Genomic DNA, 19041 nt, shown 5'->3' with positions numbered 1-19041 from the left:
GTTAGTACATGTTTTTAACATAAGGTGTCAGGCTGAGACCGCGGGGGCGTGCGACCCTGGCCGGGACACGCAATGGCCGGGACACGCATCACCTCGGCCGTGGCTGTCCCTCGGCCCATCCCTTTTCCCGCTGCTCGCGCTCCAGGGTTTATCCAGCGCCTGGAAGCGGCTGTGCCGTACCACCCCCGTCCCTCTGCCGCCGGTACCGCCGCGGCGGTGCCGCGACCGGGGCAGCAGCTCCGGAGCGATCTTCGGTGTCCCGGAGCCGCGTCCGGCGGGCGGTGCGGGCAGAGGGAGCCGGTCCCTTCCCTCCTGCGGGAAGCCCAGAGGCGGCGGTGCCTCCGCCCCGTGCTTGGGCACCTCGAGCCCGCCGCGGGTGCCACGCTGCCCTCCCGGAGCAGAGCGATGCGGGCTCCGGCGCCGGGCGGGGAAAGGGTTAAGGGCGGGGGGCGGAGGGCCCGGCCCGGCCCTGCCCGCCCCTATTTAAGGCGGCGGCGGGCACGGGGCGGCTCGGTGCGATGGCGGCTCCGCGCCGGCCGAGCGGCGGGGGGCTGCGGAGGGCCCCGCAGGACGGGCGGCTGGACGAGATCAACAAGGTGGGGCTGGGGCCGCCTCCCGACCCGACCCCCGTGGGGAGGGGGCTCGGGCGGGGCCGGGCGGGGCAAGAGGAGGAGGAGGGGGGCGGTGGTGGGTGCAGGAAGAGCTGCCGACCCCTCTGCCCAAGCCCCTTTGGAGAGGGGATCCGGCCGGAGGAGGAAGCGGGGTTTCTACGGGGATCGCTTTCTATCCCCTCCGCTCCTGGCGTTGCCCTCTCGGGCGGCTCTTTCCTCGCCGCGCACCGCACATCGGCGGGTCCGAGCGGGCTGATAGGCGCCCGGGGGCTGGCTGCTTCCCTTTGGGAACGTGCTCCAGCAGGAATGGGGGCTATTGTTCTCCTGGAGCACTTCAACCTCCCCTCTGCTGTATTGAGCACTTCAACTTTTTCTTCCCGGAGTGAGAAGTTGCTGCTGCTCAGAGCTGACTCCAGCCTTCCTAGCTTTTCATTACAGCGGGTGAATGTGTAGCCCAGGGTGGCTGGACGTCCCACAAGCCCTGGGCAGGGGGAGCGGCACCTCCTGGATTAGTGCAAAGTGCACTGGGCTTTGTGCCCTTTACGCCAGGGTCAGGCAAGGTCCTCTCCCCCGAGCTTCAGGCTTGCCCTGTCCCTTGCTTGGCATGGCTGTGGGGGGCAGTTCTGTTGGCATCCCTCCCAGCTAAGAGTGGTTCTGAGGGTGAAAAGAAGGTTTTAACCTTGAAGCAAACAGTGCTGGGATTTCTAGCACTTCTAGGTGCTCCTTTAGTCAGTTGCACCTTGGTGTTACAAGTGCAGAAATCAAATCACTGTACAAGATGAGAGCCCAGAGGAGATGGTTTCCCCTTGCCCTCACACTGACTAAGCTATGAAAAGTGCCAATATGTTCCACCAGACAGCAGTTGAGACAGTAGAGGTGAAGTTTAGGTCACTGGAGCGGGAATTAAGTCATTAGAAATTACTCAACTAATTAGAAATTAGGACGTGCTGCCGAATAAGAGTGGAAAAAGAGGTGTCACGGCATAAGGTGTAGAATAAGAGCACTCAGTTAAAAAGGAGCCTTTGTAACCTGCTGCTGGAAGGCAGATACAGCACACCCTGCACCAAGAAGGTGTGTAGGTGGGTCTTACATATCTCCCCTAGACAAGATGGTGTTGACCCCTAGGCTGAGGATGAAGGGACTGTGTTGTACCTACTGCTGCAGTTTCTGCTTCTCCAGAGCCATCCTCCAGCATCACTCAGGCACAAGGTGGATACACAATCCTTAAGCTGGTAGGAGCTGTAGGACTGAGTCCGGGAAGCTGTGCTTCCTGGGATGCTGCTGGTGTGCCACTGCTGTGTGCCGGGGTTTGGGGCTGTTCCTCTTCCCATGCAGGGGATAGGTTCCTGTCTCTCCCCTAAGCTGCCACCACTTCTGTCTTTTCTTTGGGTGAGGTTTGGATGATAAAAATGGAACAAGTGACTTCCCGCTGACAGAGCTGCTTGTTTGCATCCTTGCTGCCCTGTGTGCTGGCTCAGTGCTACAAGACAGGGTTTGAGCAGCTCAGAACCAAGCTGCAGATAGCATGGGTGGCAGATGCCCATGGATCCTCAGAAGCCATTGTGCTCTGGGCAGCAACCCCCACGCTGCTCTGCTTTGCCAGCTCTATGTGGCAGTGAGGGAGTGCAGCAAACAGCCTTGCAGCTCCCTGACACAGATCTGATACAGAAACTTGGGCTGATACTGTGGCTGGAGCCAGGGAGGGGGTTTCCCGAGCACTGAAGAGCCCCAAGGCTGTAAAACAATCAAGTGCTCCTAATAAAACCTATCAGGCCGAATTCCTATCAGGCTTAATCTCATTGTCTCATCCTAACACTTAGCTCCCTCCAGCCCTGTTTTCCTGGCTGGTTTCTACCCCAGAGCTCTGCTGGGATACGGGTCTGGCAGGCAGTGTACTGCATGCACATGTGCTGCTGAAGGATAGCCGAGCCCTAGTGCTGACTTCTCTCTTCCAGCCTGAAACACTCCTCTGGGCTTCCCTCTTGGTAGTTCCCCTCTTTTCGGGCAACTCAATCACATTGTCCAGCCTCGTGCATCAAGGTGGCAGGTCTAATCCAGCACAGATTAGTTTCAACCTAGTTTTACCTTCTAATGCGCTGGGCTGCGGGGAAGGAATTCAGCCTTGCTAGAGAGCAGGTGCCTGCTTCTCCCATCCAGGGCAGGCACCAGCATCCCTCAGCCCCTTCCCAGCCCCAGCAGGCAGGGTGGCTGGCATTGAGCACTTAAACATCCCAGTGAGAGCTTGGCCTGCCAGCTGGAGTCACCTTTTTGGGGAGAAAGGAAGGATCTGGCTTTGCTCAGGTTGTTCTGCAGGTAGCTGGGACTTGTGTGGCTGAGTTTATTGGCTTAGAAAAGTCTCTCAACAGCTCAAGAAAGGCTGTTCAGGGCAGGAGCAGGGGAGAGGCTTTTAAAGCAGTTCTTATTTATAGAACATGTCCCTTAAAATGGGAACTTTAGCAAAGGGCTCTAGGAGGAACTTCAGCCACTCTGAGTTTGAGTCACAGGCCCTGGGGACTGAATTCCTGTGTGCCATTGTGAGTGTTGCCTTATCGCAGTCACAGCCCAGCTCACACACAATGTGGAGGGTGGAATGCCTTTCAAATACACCCCCTTGTTGCTTCCTTGCACCTGGAGCAAAAATGTGTTGCTGATGGGCTGTCCAGTCGCCCTCCAGTTGAAACACAAAGGAACTGAGTCCTAGTCCTGTGTGCAGTGTCACTTGTATCATGCTGCCAGGGGCTGGTGGGCTCCTGGGCACGTGTCCCTCAGCCAGCAGGTATGGATGCATTCCCTTCAGTCTTCACCATTTCTGTGCTGCTTCTTGCTCTCGAGAGACACTGTGCTCTGCCCTCACGTCCCCTGTTCTGCTGGGAGGTGGAAGCTGCTTGCTGCTCCTGCAGGGCAGGAATGAAGCTGTGACCTGGTAGCCAGGAGGTGTTTTGGCCCTGTTTTGGTTTTTGGTGATGTTTGCCTTCTCCAGAGGCTATTCAGTGGCAATGGCAGTGGGTAACACTACTCTGGTCTCTGGTGACTCCTAATGCTGCTTGAGCCCAGGTCTAGAAGCTGAATTGGGCCCTTTGTGTTGGGCTGGTAAATGATACCCCTGGGTAGAAATAACTGAGATAAATGAAACTGAGTTGGCAAAGAACAGTAAAAGAAGGAACAGGGAATGTTGCTTTTCACCACAGCTCTCAATTTGAGTTGGTGACCATGGTGATGAGGGAAGTCAGTGTCACACTGGTTTGGTGGCCATGGTCTCTGGTGTCCCATCTGGAGATTCTAGGGTGGGAGGAGGGGATGGCAGTCACTTCTGCCCTAGTGGGTGTCCTGAATGAGTGTGCTTGAGATCGCTCAAAAAATGCAGCCTGTGGGCTTCCTGCAAAACCCTAGTTCAGCTGCAGATAAAAGACTTGCCATAGCAGTGGTTAGCTGGCACTGAAGGCTTGAGGACTCCCTGAGCAGGTCCAAGCTCCCTGGTCACAGTGAGGAAGGAGGGAGCAGCTCCGGGAGTGCAGGCTGGAGGGACCCAGGAGCAGGATTAGGATGACCAACAGTGATGGGCACACAAGGCTCTTAGTGACCCCCTCCTGCCTTCCCTGTGAGCATGGGGAGCAGCGGTGAGGAACTCATGCTCAGAGTAGGGAACAGCCTCAGCCCTTCATCCATTAACCCCGCAAGGGGTTTGTCCTGGACAGGCCCTGCATAAGCAGTGCAGATGTTAATGATTTCTCCACTGAAGAATGTGGTGTTGTTGCTGAACACAGATCGAGTCATTAAGCTGGGCTGGGCTGGAGCTGGGCGGTGTGGGAGGGCAGGGACAGGAGCAAGACCCTGCTGCTCACAGCTGCGGGGAGTGTTGCTGGCAGGGCACAGCAGAAGAGCTGGCTGTGCAAGTTGTGGTCTGCCCTTTTGGGTATCTGGAGGTTTTTGAGGTGGGGCTAGGGACAAGTGACTAGAAGTGACCCAGGGTTTCCTTTCCAGCCTGAGCAGTGTAGGGGGAGAAAATGGATATTCAGTATGAGAGAGTTCCTAAGCCCAAAATACCCGTCCTCTTGGGCATATGACGTTCTGCAAACTTTGCCTGCTCTATTTGCAAGCCCTCTGAGTTTATCTAAGAGTTTGAAATCTGAGATAAGAGTGCTTTTTGCAAGGACTAGGAGCCCTTGCTGGAAATAAGTGCCCAATCCACATGCTAAGTGTGCTTAAGGAGAGATGTGGGGAGCTGAAACCTTGGGTGAGCAAGATGAGGGGGTTTCATGCAGTTATTCCAAAAGCAGGTGGGGTCCAGTCCTCCTTCAAGCTGCTGGTGAGAAATCTGAGACATCGGAGGGATTCCCCTTGCGCTGGAATGTTAATAACAAGGTGTGGAGGGATTCAGCCCATTTTCAACTCTCCTGATGCTGTTGCTCAGCTGTGACTCTCTGGGAATTGTGTGGGTCTTCTGGGTAATGGTGTCTTTGCAGGTGCCCTCTAGGGTGTTTTCCTTTGCTTCTTTAACCTTGGGGATATTTTTTTCCTGTTTTAGGAATTTCTCTGTGACCCAAAGTTCAGTGATGAAAAAGACCTGGAGGAGAAGTTGGCAGTGTTTAAAGGTGAGAACTAGAGGGTTTCCCTGTCCTTTGAGCCTTACTGTTTGCTCTGAACCAGATTATTTTCCTCAGCACTTGGATTTTACCAGCCTGAGATTCTCTGCCAAATACAAGTGACTGAGCTGGGATGGATGCCTTTCCCCTTGCTTGTGGGACTTGGTGAAACTCCCTGGAGAGGTGTTTTCCACACAAGCCTTTGTGCTTCTCCCACTTGCAGAGCAGGGACATGTCACCCTACAGACATCCTGCCTGGCAGCTGCTGTTACTGCAAAACCTGCTGTGTGGGCAAAACCCTGGGGAGCAGCAAAGGAGGATGGTTTCTGTCTAGTTACCCAGCCAGCTGACTGGCATAATGGACCATCCAATAGCTGGACTCTTTTTTTTTTTTTTTTTTTTTTTTTAAATAAGTAGGAGGACTTCATTCCACAGAGCAGAAGTGTCAGCTGCTTTCTGGAGGAGTTGGGGACTTTCTCTCTCCAAAAGTTTCTTTAGTCCTTTCCCAGGCCCTTGACACCAGCACTGATATGTCTAGTGTTGGCCAAAGCCTGACCAGTGTGCCAGCAAATCTAGGGCTTAGGTTTGCACCTTTTGGGGATAGAGAAACAGACCAAAAGCCTGGAGTCCTCTGGAGCTTGTCCCCAGACTGGTTACAGGACAAGATCTGGCAGGGTTATTCTGGTGTACCCACTTTCTTTCCAAGCAGTGGCTGAAGGCAGTTGAGAAAACATGCCTGCGTCACATTGCCCCGAGGTTTGTCCTCAGCCTGGCTCTAACCAAATAAAACCTGACCTTGCTTCCATTTCAGACATTGTCTACTATTTCCTTTTGAATTTTGGCTTTGCAATCTAGCAAGGAAGAAGCTGGCTGGCATTTTGTGATCCCTTACACCGCTGGGCACAGAGGAGCCTCCTGTGCTCCCCGATCTCTTTGTGTCGCCTTTTGTGTGGCTTTGGCTTTTGGCTGCAGCCCCACATTATTTTTTCCCATCACAATTGGGGCTCTTCAAACATTGCAACTGTAGGTCACAGGCGCAGAATTCCCTGTAACGAGAGCCTTTGGCATCTCCTCCTGCTGCCTTGTGAGTTTGTCTCCGTGGCCTGTCCAGCTCTCCAATGCCTCCTCCAGCTCCCCCAACAATCGGCTCATTGTGTGATGATGGGGGGAATATTTCTTCTCTGCAGTCCTTCCCACTGCCACCCCCCACCCCCCTCCCAGCCTGGGGGAGGCAAAGATGGAGCCCTCATGCAGTGTTTGTGTAAATGTATTTGTGGGTGAGGGACCACACGTGGTTTTTGCCCCAGTATATCCCCGCTGCTGGGGTGGGAGCGAAACTTGAATGTGTGAGCTGAGGCTGATGTAAAGCTGCCTCTGTTCTCTGTACTTTTGGCTAAGTGTCAGCTCAGAAGAAAAGAAAACATGTGCTGGGTATGGACATGGCAGAGCAGGGTTTGTGTGCCCAGGCATATTCAGGGGGGCCTGACCCCAGCCAGGGAGGTGGCAGTTCGTATGCACAAGGTCATTCTGGTGAGGCAGAATGTGGGGAAAGGCAGTCCCACATCAAGCATCACTCTGGCCCCTAAGCATGTGTGTTACAGCTCCGATTTCTTCTAGGATTGGTTGCTTGATGCTTGAAGGGAGACATTTACTCCTGCCTGAAGCATGAGCAGCTTTGGTTTGTACACGGTATTTCCGTAGGTCTGTCCTGGTCAGCTCATAGCAGCAGTAATCCGTGGGCTGAGACCCAGGTGAAGACATGCCAAGCCATTCCTCTCCCTCCTGCCCATCAGCCCAGTTAACCCAACACTTTCCTTTGGAAGCACAGATCCTGGGAAGACTCTGATGTGTGAAATAACCACTCTTCCCTTTGGCTCCTTAAATTAGCCTGCCACTTCTCTGTTCACGCTCATACACTTGCTGGTGTCCCTGGAGCAGAGGCAAAAGGTTTTTTCCATTTTCCTTCCTGGGGCAAAGGAGCAGCCTGGAAGGGCTTGGTTAATTTGTGTCCTCCGAGGCTGTTGTGGGGAGCGAGTGCTCACTGCAGGGTGATTTCTCCAGCTCAGCATGGATGGATGGTGCCAGCAGGCATCTTGCTCTTTCCATTTAGCAGAGCTGAGGTGATGGGGGGTCCCCTGCAGCGCTGGGAGCTGTAAGCTCTTGCCTGAAGAGCTTAAAGTCTAAATGGGGAACAGCTAGCAAGGGGTGGGGGGTGTGTAGGAAGCTCAGGTGTGCCTCTTCAAAGGGCAGGAACTGCACAGGACTGAATTCCTGAATTTTTTAACTCAAATCAGTGCTCTGCCTGTTACAGCATGCGAGTTTTTGTCCTGCAAAGCTAACCAGACCTTCTGGAGCATGCCTCCCCTTGAGAATGCTGGATTTGCTCAAGTCAGCAGTGTTTGACAGAAGGCTGGAAGGGCAAACAACCTGCTCCAGCATCACTGTGCCCAGGCATGTTCTTGGCTTCGCCCTCTTGATGTGGTCCTTGAGCATCTCTCCTGGCAGGTGCTGCTCTGGGAGTGAGCACAGCAATGGGAGCACTGTGGAGTCTGTCCCTCGTTATTGCAGGCAACTGCGTCATTTAATCCTCCTTCTAATCCGATCAAGCTTCATCTCGGGAGTGCTCCTGGGTTTGTTTTCCTTGCTACTCCTTCTGGGAGGCTGTTCCAGAGCTTTGTTTTTCTGGCTGGAAACCTTTTAACGCTGTTCATAGCCAGCTGATACCTTGTTCTCATGCCAGTGTTTTCCTTCAGCTTAAACGAAAAGCAGCCACAATTACAGAGCACTCAACTCTAGAGCCCTAGAGTTGAGATAATGATTCTAAAACCAGGCATCGAGATGGTCTCCCCTTCTGAACTTTGCATTCAGCAGTATATCAATCTTATCCCCAAATGCTTTATTTCATTGCTGTCAGCAGGCAGTGCTCCAAAGCCACCCTGCTCTAGAGTCCTGCTGACTTAATTCTGTGTCTCTTCCAGAGAAATACATGGAGTTTGACCTGAACAACCAAGGCGAGATTGGTGAGTGACTCTGAGGGATGCTGGGCTGGAACAGCAACAGCCTGTCTGCTGCTGAATCTGCTTCTTCCCTCTGCATTGATGGTGTTAAGGAGGAAAACTTATGGGCTTTTCCCATGTCCAGCCTTCCTTGGATCTTGATTGCCAGCCAGGGGCTTCTTTGGCTCCCCAGCCCCTGCCTTTCAGCTTCCTCAGTCTCCCCTTGCCTATTTCAAGATCTAAGCTCTTCTCAGTGCTGTTCTCCTGAAATTCTGTTTATCTCCTCCACTTCTTTCTGCTCGAAATGCTTTTTTTTTCTTCTCTCTTTTTCTCCACTGAGGCCTTCTTCTCAGTCCTCTGCTGGGAAGCTGGGAATTTGGAGCTGGGAAGCTGCAGGACTTTGACAATCCTAGGGCTTGCCTGTCTTGAGGCAGGAGCTGTATAAATCCAGGAGCACTTCTGGTGCAGAGAGGCTCTTTGCTTTGCAAGGAGGGGAGCGGAGGGAAGCAAAGAACTTGGGTGTGAGTCTGGCTCAGCTGAGCAGCCCTGCTTTGGGTCCAGAAAGCACCAGTTACGTAAAGTTCCAGCCTCCTGCAGTCCTGGAGCTGACACTGAAGTGTAACCACTTGTGTACTGCGCTTTTCCAGGAGGCTGCTGCCTTGTTCCCCTCCTCCACAAGCCTTCCAGCTGAAGTGAAGCCTGTGGGGAGCTGGAAGAGGCCTGACTCAGGGCTTCCGGGAGGGAAGGGGCCCGCAGGTCTCAGCAGGCAGCAATGCAATGGGAGGAAATGGCCTGTGGCGATGGGCAGGGGCGTCTGCTCCCCACAGCTTGTTTGTCTCCAGCTTTAACCCCGGTGTTGCTTCCCTCCTCCTCATCCTTGTGATTCTTGGCGCCACACTCCAAGCTAGACAGCACTGTCCCCATGTGTCTCTGGAGCACTTGGAAAGTTGTCCCTCTTCTCTGAGTGTGTGGTACTTTTATCTTGAGCTGCACAACTGGGAAGTGATGCTCTGTACTGGGCAGAGTGGCAGTGAGCTGTACTGGAAGGCTTCTTGTGGCTTTTGGCAACAGCTTAATGCTGTCAGCCACAGAGTCCACAGGTGAGGTGGTCTCAGGTGGGAACTCATGGCTCTGTCCCTAGGGCTGGTCTGTGGGGTCACCTCTTGACTGCAGCAATTGCCTTGCTCTTGTAGATTTGATGTCTGTCAAAAGGATGATGGAGAAGTTGGGGGCTCCGAAGACTCACCTGGAACTGAAGAAGATGATCTCTGAGGTGACTGGAGGGGTCAGCGACACCATCTCGTACCAGGATTTTGTCAATGTGATGCTTGGGAAACGCTCTGCTGTGCTCAAACTGTGAGTGTCCCGGGATGGAGGCAGGGAGAGCAGCAGGGCACGAGCTGCTGTGTTGGGAAGCTGGGAAGCACAAGCTGTTCTGTCTGGTGGAGCTGGAGCTGTGCACGCTCGGTGTTCACAGAGGGAGACGAGGCTCCTCGTGCAGGCAGTCTGCAGGGTGCCATGAGAGGGTGTATAAGCCCATGTCCAGGCTGAGCAGTGGCAAGTGCTCCCAGCAGAGCCGCCTGCTGTGCGGTAGCACAGGCTTCCTCCCATGTGCTCCACGGCAGCCATCCCCCTCCTTTCCAAGGGTGTGCAGGCATTCAGCACTGCAGGACCTCTTCCCGTCTCTTCCAGGAGGATCCTGCTGGCTTTGGGGAACACAGGCTTCCCCTGTGGATGGTGGCAGGATCTGAGTGGTGAATGATGGTCCTGCCAGCACCAGTAGTACTGGCTTCTGTTTCCCACAGGATGCTGTATCCCTGCCTGATTTTGGAGAGATGGGCAGTAGATGGAGATGGGACACATGCTTGAAACAGCTGGCTCGTGCTGGGAGAGGCTTTCTGTGGTACAGGCTGCCAGCACTAGCCTCCTACGGCCCCCTCTGCCCTCTCAACAGGGCTCTGAAAGTGCTGCTTTAACAAATGGCTTCCAAACACTTGCTTGGCTCCATCTCCATCCCATTGAAGCCTGGCGTTTCCTTTCACAGCTCAGAGGCTAGCCCTGCTTTTGTGTTTGAAACCACCATGAATAGGAGCTGATCCTCTCCATCCTCCTTACCCCCTTTTGAAGGCAGCTTTAGAAACACAGCCAGCTTTCCAGGCAGGTTGGGAGGAAGGATCTTGCACCCACTCTCACATGGTTTCTCTAAGCTGGGACGTGCTTGCTGGCAGAGTCTTCCCACTGTGTGCTGTGTCTGTGTTGGGATGCTCCTCTTCCAAGCACACGCAGACTTCTGACATCCCTGCTCCTCCTTTCTCTCTGCAGAACCAGACTGACCCTGCAGCCTGTCCTGTATCTTCCATCCCTCCTCCCAACTGCAGCAGCTTTCACAAACAGGTCCCTTCTCTTGCTAACAGACACCCCATTGTCTGTTGGACTCTGTAGAGCAGAAGCAGAAATGTAAAACTCGTCCTAAGAGCAGTGCAGTCCTTTGATCCATCGAGGCAGCTGGCGTTCCCAGCGTAGCTGCAGTCCTCAGGGAGGAAGACAGTGCTAGTGGTTGCAAAATGCTTGAGATTCCTACAGCCAGTGCCTTGCTCCTTGTTTTTGCTCTCTCTCCTGGCTGTAACTGCTGTTGCTTGCTCAGTGTTGGCTTCTAAATGTTCTGCTGTGTGGTTATGTGCAAGGTGGGCCAGGAGTGGTATTTGCTTTTACGCATCAGGAGCACTTGGCATGCAGTGTGTGCCCAGGGGATTTCGGAAGTGGCTGTCTAAATAAAATGTGCTAATCCTCTGGGCTCTGAGAGGAAAACCAGCAGAGACTTTGGGAACCCACTCCTGGTAGCTGCTGGAAAAGCCAGCCTGGCAGCACTGCCCTCTGTTGGCTTTCCCTGCTTTGTTAATTATCGAGTGCTCTTTGTAGAGGAGCCAGATGCTCTTTTTCAGCAGATAATGCCACCCCCAATGATGGATAAAGATGCATTTGCTTTTTTTTTTTTTTTTAATTGGCAATATCTGTTGTGTTTTGCAGGGTCATGATGTTTGAAGGAAAAGCCAATGAAAGCAACCCAAAACCTTCTGGTCCACCTCCAGAGAGAGACATAGCCAGCCTCCCTTGAAGAGGACAGGCTGTAAAATGGGCACTGTTTGCTTTGCTGGCCTGTAACAGAGGTTACCTGTGCTTTGTTACTCTTTACTATGGACAGTCCTAGTTTTCAACTAACCTGCCTTAGAGGAACAGCAAGGGAAGCTGGAGACCCCCAGCTCATGTCTTTCTGCTGCATCCCTTAGCCAACTTGATCTGTTAGACAGGAGCTGTAGCACCAAGCCTAACGTGAGACCAAAAAGAACAAAAAATATCCTGTGATTTTACACTTTCCTCTGCCCTTCCTGCATTTCTCAGACAAGGAGCTACTTTGTTCCCAGCATACAGCTTCAGAGCTGTGCTTGTCACCACAGGTTCCTAATAGTCCTTGCTGCCAGACATGGACAAAGCCCCTGAGGGCGGCTTCATGGGTGCAAAGAAATAAGTGCCTTCTCTGCTCCATCCTCCCATTCCTACTTTGGACTTAGTTCTTCCCCTCCTGACCTCCCCCAAATGCAAATCAGGCTCCCATGTCTGTCTGATCATAAGGGGAATGTGGGAATGTGCTTGGACACAGAGATCTGCCTGTGCAGCCTTTTGGAGTGGGCACAGCTGCCTGCAGGGACAGCTTCTGTCTGCTCTGGGGGCTCATCCTGCAGGCAGATCTCAGGGTCCAACACCAGGCACTGCAGGTGAGGATGGTTGAAGCCACCTTGGGGACCCCCTTCCTGATAAATTTAGACTTGGGTACAACCAGGAGCGTAACCTCTGAACAGGTGATTCTGTCCCATCCATGGAGTCCAGAAACAAGCTGTGATGCCTTTGCAGCCCCACAGGATGCCTGGGGCAAGTGAAACCTCCAGATGAAAGGAAGCTGAGTGACCAAACTGAGCCCTGCCAGACCAGTTGCAGATGAGGATCTGTCCTCAGGCAGCTGCTCTGTCCCTCTGATTTTTGCAGACCTCCCTGTATGTGTTTCAGCTTGGTCCCCTGGGATTATCCATTTCTCTGATGGATAAGCCCTCAAGTCTGCAAAATAAGAACAGCTGTAAGTATGGAATATGAGCTGGGACTGTGCTATCCATGCTCTGGTTACTGTGGTGATTCTTGTTCCATACACAGTTTCTGGAATCCAGGTGTTTGCTCTTTGCCCTTTCCCTACTCTTTTCTTTAATGTTCTTGACAGCTTTTAACTTTTTTAAAATCATGGTTTAGTAAGTACATTTTTAAAAAAGAAATACAGATGATTAACTCTACTAGGCTGATTGTTCCTGCCAAAGGCTGCACTTTTAAATAATTAAAAAAACAACAAAAACATTCCCACTGCTGTTTGTGTGAAAACCAAAAGTGTAATGGAGAGAAAAATTGAGCAAAAGCAGCACCAGTCTACTTCAAGGACTGAAAATAAATCTTCTGAAGCTCCACTGTGTGTTAGTGTGTATTGTTATCTCCTCTGAAGCTTGGTCCCTGGTCCCTATGATTGGTTGCAGATTAAGGGAGCTGGTTTCCAAGTCTGTTAATATAAACCCTTAAACAGATCCTGGAGATAGGTTTGGACTGTCTTGATCTGATCTTTATCTGTAATAACTGACTGAAAGCCATGGAATTTGTGTGATGAAATGCAGAGGCCACCTCCTGAAAGCTGGCGCTTTTTTCTGACTTACTGAAAAAGAGCAGGTGCCAGTGCTTATTTTAAGGAATAACTTATTTATTGAGAGCAGACACTTGCAATGCTTCTCTTGAAGGAGGGGTTTTTTTTCATTCTCTCTGTTCTTGAAGCAATTGCCCAAGGTTCTTGTCTGATGTGAACTATCAAAAGGGGAGACCAGGTTTCCTGGGGAATGACTGGGTGCACTTTTTCCATGTGTTTCTCAAAAGGACAGAATTTCCCTGAGATCACAGCCCCATGTCTGCTTTCTGTAGCCTCTGGGAATGCACCTGCTTTTCTTGGCGGTGTGTATTGAAGCTATTGTTCAGTTAGAAAATAGGGAAGCATGTTACACAAGGGAAACTTGGATGTGGTTTGCCACAGTTCAGGTCACTGCCCAAAGCCATCACTACTTGTCTCTGTGGAAATCCTTGTCCTTTTTGGTCCTGGAAAAGAGCTGGAAACAGCCCTTCTCAAAGTGTCCCCATAGGAGTCTGAGTGGGAGCTGAACCCCTCAAAACTTGAGGAGCAAGTGAAGAAATCGACCTGGTGTGATCAAGTCCCCGCATGCGGCTTTCGTGTGGTCCTGGAGCACAATAAGGCTATTCCAGCTCACAGCATTTCTGTGTTTCCAGCTCAGCCACCCCACACTGGAGCTGTACAGGGGCTGAGCCAGAGCATCCCTGCGCTCCCACTGCAGCCCATGCCAGGGGCGCAGGATTTTACCTGAGGGAAAGGCACAAAACTGTCAGGGGAGGGTTAGGTTGGAATTAGGAAAACATTCTTCCCCCAGAGGGTGGTGGGCACTGAACAGGCTCTCCAGGAAATGGGCACGGCCGCAAGGCTGCCAGAGCTCCAGGAGTGTTTGGACAATGGTCTCAGGGCCATGGTGGGGTTGTTGGGGCATCCGTGCAGGGCCAGGAGTTGGATCTAATGATCCTTGAGCGTCCCTTCCAATTCGGGAGTTTCCGTGATTCCTTAGACCTGAAGCAACACTGCGTCTCTGATACGGGAAAAACATCAAAGCCCCTCACTAAGGGCTGGTGGCCGGGTCGGAGCAGCCGCCTGCCAGGCTCCACCATGGCTTGGCAGGGACAGCCAGAGCCCATCCCCGGTGCCAGCGGGGGCTGTCCCCTGCGGGGCTGCCTCCAGCGGGCCGAGTCCCCTCGGGACGGAGCAGGGCACGGGCGTCCTGCGGCTTCCATGGCCTCAGAACGTGTGGGGAAATCTGGGTGAAAGCACACAGCCTTAAGCTGCGCCAGGGGAGGTTCAGGTTGGACACTGGGAGGAATTTCTTCACAGAAAGAGTGATTAGACGTTGGAACGGGCTGCCCAGGGAGGTGGAGGAGTCACCGTCCCTGGAGGTGTTCAAGGAGCGACTGGACGTGGCACTCAGTGCACAAGGTGGTGTTCGGCCATAGGTTGGACTCGATGATTTCAGAGATATTTTGCAACCTAACTGACTCTGTGCAAAAAGGGTTTATTAAGCACAGCTGTTGTGGGGGAGGACCCGGTGGGAGGACCCGGAGCACCGAGAGCCGCGGCCAGAGCGGCCCCGCCGGAAGCGGAAGCAGCGCGGGACTCTCCCGGCGGGGCGCGGGCGGCGGGATCGCGGCCGCGGGGCCGCCATGGGGGACGACATGGACGTGATCCCCGAGCGGGAGATGAAGGTGAGGCACGGGGAGAGCGGGGGCTGTGAGGGGCAGCCCACCGGGGGGGAAGGGTTGACAGGCTGTTTAACCCGCGCCGGGGGGCCTTGGCTTGGAGCCGGAGGGGAACGGGGCTTGGAGAAGGTTCGGCCTGGGCTGCGAGAGGTGGTGGGTTCTGGGGGAGGCTTGGTTGGGACCGTGGGGCTGACAAAGTGGGGGGGGTCGTGGCGGGGCTTTTTCAGACATCCTTGCAGTGTTAGTGAAACAGAATCCCAGGATGGGTCAGGCTGGAAGGGACCACAGTGGGTCAATCTGGTCAAACTTCCCTGCTCGGGCCGAGTCGACCCAGAGCATATGGCACAGGATTGTGTCCAGAAGGGTCTGGAATATCTCCAGTGAGGGGCACTCCACACCCTTTCTGGGCAATCTTGAGAACTTTCCAATACTCGAGGACTTTCCAGCATAGTGTGGTACAAGTCTGTGGGGTGGAAAAGGGAAGGCTGGCATGGCCTTGGTGTAGAGGGGTGTTTAATGCCTGGGGAAGGAATCACAGAATGGTTTGTGTTGGGATGAACCGTAAAGCTCATCTCGTTCCAACCTCTGCCACGAGCAGGGACACCTTCCACCAGACCAGATTGCTCCAAGCCTCATCCAGCCTGGCCTCGAGCAGTTTCAGGGATGAGGGAGAGTTGTAGGAACCTTGTTTTGGAAGAAGAGTGATGCGTTTCTAAATCCTCCTGTCAGCATGCCTTGTGCTGGGAGTCTCCTGGTTTGGGGTGCAGCATGTGTGGCTGTGGGGCAGTGTGAGCTGGAGTCTTGCTGTGTGGTGCCAGCCTAGCCTGTCCTGTGTTACTGTGAGGCTGAGTAAAAAGGGACACCGGGGAACAGATTCGTGGAGCAATTGTGGTCTTTGTGCAGCTGCTTTCTGCTCTCAGAAACAGGGTAGTTGGGCTGTTTGTTTTGCAGAAGTTTCCGAGTTCCTACATCCTCCTCAGATTGCAGGAATGTACTTATTAGTGGCAGTAATTTGGGAATAACTCAGGTGCTTGATTGGAGTTACTGGCATAATCAAGTATGTTAGCAAATGTGCTGTGTAGCAACAAGATCTGTTCAGTGCTGTTCCATCTTTATTCCCTTCTCTTTTCCTCTGTGTCCCTTGGCTGGTTCTGGTGTGCTCCTGAGAAGGCCAGGTGTCCCAGGCAGATTCAGCTCCTGCAGATATTATGAACACAGGCACTGGGTACAAGAGAGATTTAACCAATGGTAAAAAAATGTGGTGTGATCTCAGTCTTTCATAGATGAGCCAGAAAATGTGATGGAGTGGCCAGAGACTGCCTGGGTGTGTGGCAGGGATTTGCAGCTCTCATGGAGAGGCTTCTACACTTGCTGTCTTAGAGAAGCCAAAGTAAACTGTTCCTCTTGGGCAGCATGTGAACAGCTCCTTCCCAACTGTCTCAAACAGGATTTTCAGTTCAGAGCACTGAAGAAGGTTCGCATCTTTGATGCTCCTGATGATCTTCCCAAAGAGCGTTCCAGCCTCCTCGCAGTGTCCAACAAATATGGGCTGGTCTTTGCTGGTGGAGGGACCAGCCTGCAGATCTTCCACACCAGGGATCTTCTCATGCAGAAACAGCTGGGAGAAGATCCCAATAAAATTGGTAAGACACACTTAAATCTCATGGTTTTGACAGAGACAGGTTTATACGGAATTTATGACATGGAGTTTCTGGCTTCTGATACATATTACAGCCTTTGTCATTCTCTGTCAGGCATTTGAATTGCCACAGTTTCTTGTGTGGGAAGGCAGGAACAAAGTTGGTAGCCATTCTTTGCTGGGTTGGTAGCCATTCTTTGAGCTCTGAGCCTGTGCATGTGTCAGGGATGTGTGTGAGTGGAGGGACAGAGTTCTCACACTGAGTTACCCACTCTGACTAAACAACTGTCTGGGAGAGGGGAAGAAACCATTGTTCCACCACCTGACTGCAAAATGGTTTTCATTCTCCTTAATAACTGTTCCACTCTGTGCATACATCAATAAAGCCAAAAATCTTACCACTTGCTATTACTCAGGTTACTGAGGAAGGAAAGTGGCGTTTTCTTTTCTTAGGAATTTGGCAACTCTCAAGATTGTATTGATAGAGATGAAGGGTTTTGCTTTCATTCAGTTTTTCTACATGTTACCTTTGATAGGTGCTGTTAATGGGACTGAGGATTTTTGCATAAATTTGTTGTATTGCTTTACAAGAACAAATCTTGCTATTTAAATTTGTCCCCTTCATTCCATCTTCCTTTCCTTTTGTGTTTTAAGAGGAGAATATTCAGAGTACTGTGGTTCCCATGAAGTTTCCTGTGCAGCACCTGGCTCTGAGCTGTGACAATCTCACCCTGTCTGTCTGTATGATGTCCAGCGAGATCAGGTCCTTCATCAGCTTTTTTGATGTCCGCACATTCCTAAATCAGGTACAGCATGTGCCAAGTGGGATTGGCTTTGGTTTGGGTTTTTTTTCCAAATAACAGCAGAGGAGAGGTGTAGCTGGAGTGGGATTTTCTGTCTCTGTGAGGGTTGTCTTGTAAAGGGGTTCAGTAAATTCAAAATCTGCTTGTTTTTATCAGTCATTAATTTATAGGCAGGTTAAAACTGCTTTGAACTGTGACTTCAGGAGAGTTTGGTTTTGTGCTCCACTTTGACTGTCTTGTGTATTTGTCTTTCCTAAAAGGCAAAACAGCAGAAACATGCTTTTGCTTGTCACAAACTGGCCAAGGACTTGGGAAGCACAGCCACGGTCAGTGACCTGAAGTGGAACCCTGCCAATCCCACCATGGTGGCCATCTGCCTGTCCGATGGCAGCATCTCTGTCCTGCAGGTCACAGACTCTGTGAAGGTCTACGCCACCCTCCCATCCTCTGCTGCTGTCACATGTGGTGAGTGGCAGCCTTAGAGGGCACTCAGAATGTTGGGCACTGAAGGACAGATGCAGATTGAGAGGTGTATAAACACAAGCTGCTTGTCTCAGGAGGAGGTCTCCTAAAATTCTTCACAGAAAGGAAGGGTTTAAACTCGGTGAGACTCAGAAAATGTGTTGCAATGGAATAACTCTTTCCCAGTTGATTGCAGCAGCTGAGTCTTGTGAGTTATCAATTATGCCCACCTGTGGTTTGCGCTGTCTCAGGCTTGACTCATTTCCAGGAAAACATGCAAATAAGCATCATCACCTGTTGGTTTTTGAGCTGTGTAGTCTTGCTTTCTCTGTGACTGGATGACTCCTTGTTTGACTCAGATTCATGATTTTTTTGCAGTGGAAAAAAATAACAATTTTAATTTACTGCTCCTGTTTTTGTGGGGCCTTGTAACTCTCCAGGTCCTTAATGCTAATGAAATTCTCCTCTTTTTTTTTTTTTTTTTTTTTTTTTTTTTTTGCCTAGTGTGTTGGAGCCCAAAGGGAAAACAACTGGCTGCAGGGAGGCAAAATGGCACCGTGGTGCAATATCTGCCTGTAAGTGTTGGTGGTATTAAGGCTTTCTGTCTTTTCAGAAGTTTAAAATATGATGGTTTGGGGTTTGGTTTTTTTTTTTTCATTTGTTTGGTTGGGTCTTGCATCACAGACTGCAGAATTTGGTTAGGTGGCACATGGTGTGAGCCATGTGATGCTGCCCAAGTGATTCAATAATACTCAAGTGTCTTAGGCCAATATTTGATTTAGTTTAGGGTTTGCACTGGTCACTGAAAAGTCGAAATTTCAAAGTGGCCCATGATGAGTGTTAAAACATGGGTGAGTTGCTCTAAACCAGTTCTCTGGGCTTTCTGCAAAACTTGCAGCTGTCTTGTTTGTTGCCTTTTCTATGTATTTAAGAGTTGTTTTATTTGCAGAATCTGCAGGAGAAGAAAGTAATCCCTTGTCCTCCCTTTTATGATTCGGACAATCCCGTTAAAGGTACATCTTCTTATTACTTTTTAACTTGTTTTCTCTTTAAAAGTGTTTTATTCATTCTTCCCCCTGTTGTCTTTGGTTATAGCAGCTGCATAGCACTGGTTATGTAGTTACAGTGTGATTTTCTGTGATTCTTTAGCTTGGTAGTTCAGGAGTTAGTTGCCATTTGTTTGTCATTTCCTTTTGTGTGCTGTGCACAGTTAAAATCAACAAGGAAGTACTATTATAAAGTGTTTCTGGCTGAGGTATTTGCTTTCTCTTTCAGTTTTGGATGTACTTTGGATTGGCACATATGTCTTTAGCATTGTGTATGCAGAGGCTGATGGGACCCTGGAAATGTCTCCACAAGTGGTCATTGCCATATTGCCTGTAAGTGCCAGCAGTCACAAAGACACAAGTGTTTGTTGCTTGTTCATTACAATGGCAAGTTGCTTTTCTTATTGACACTGACACCACTTACAATCTGAGTTTGGTACTGCTGTAAATTGTGGGTTTGAGGTTGGGGAGATTGAGTGGAGGAAGTAGGATCCACCTGAAAATCAAT

General features: G+C 51.4%; 2 protein-coding genes across 3 annotated transcripts in view; both read left to right on the top strand.

Annotated features, from left to right (window-relative positions):
- The first annotated feature begins 505 nt into the window (after window positions 1-505).
- AIF1L (allograft inflammatory factor 1 like) lies at window positions 506-12636 on the top strand. Its single transcript, XM_082295136.1, has 5 exons — window positions 506-596; window positions 5137-5203; window positions 8173-8214; window positions 9384-9546; window positions 11218-12636. Exons 1-5 carry the CDS (start codon window positions 519-521, stop codon window positions 11303-11305), a joined length of 438 nt encoding a protein of 145 aa, XP_082151262.1. The 5' UTR covers window positions 506-518; the 3' UTR covers window positions 11306-12636.
- Window positions 12637-14508: 1872 nt separating this feature from the next.
- NUP214 (nucleoporin 214) overlaps window positions 14509-19041 on the top strand; it is a 38951-nt gene continuing 34418 nt past the window's right edge. For both annotated transcript variants that reach the window (XM_082295075.1, XM_082295074.1), the window contains exons 1-7: window positions 14509-14589; window positions 16031-16226; window positions 16877-17028; window positions 17286-17490; window positions 17992-18062; window positions 18437-18500; window positions 18763-18866. In XM_082295075.1, the coding sequence (XP_082151201.1) occupies window positions 14548-14589; window positions 16031-16226; window positions 16877-17028; window positions 17286-17490; window positions 17992-18062; window positions 18437-18500; window positions 18763-18866 (834 nt within the window). In that variant the 5' untranslated portion in view covers window positions 14509-14547. The remainder of the gene's footprint in view (window positions 14590-16030; window positions 16227-16876; window positions 17029-17285; window positions 17491-17991; window positions 18063-18436; window positions 18501-18762; window positions 18867-19041) is intronic.

The sequence above is a fragment of the Coloeus monedula genome (genome assembly GCF_965178545.1).
Source record: "Coloeus monedula genome assembly, chromosome: 21".
NCBI classification, from domain to species: domain Eukaryota; kingdom Metazoa; phylum Chordata; class Aves; order Passeriformes; family Corvidae; genus Coloeus; species Coloeus monedula.
Note: the sequence above shows the minus strand (reverse complement) of the source record. Positions and strands in the feature narration are given on the sequence as shown.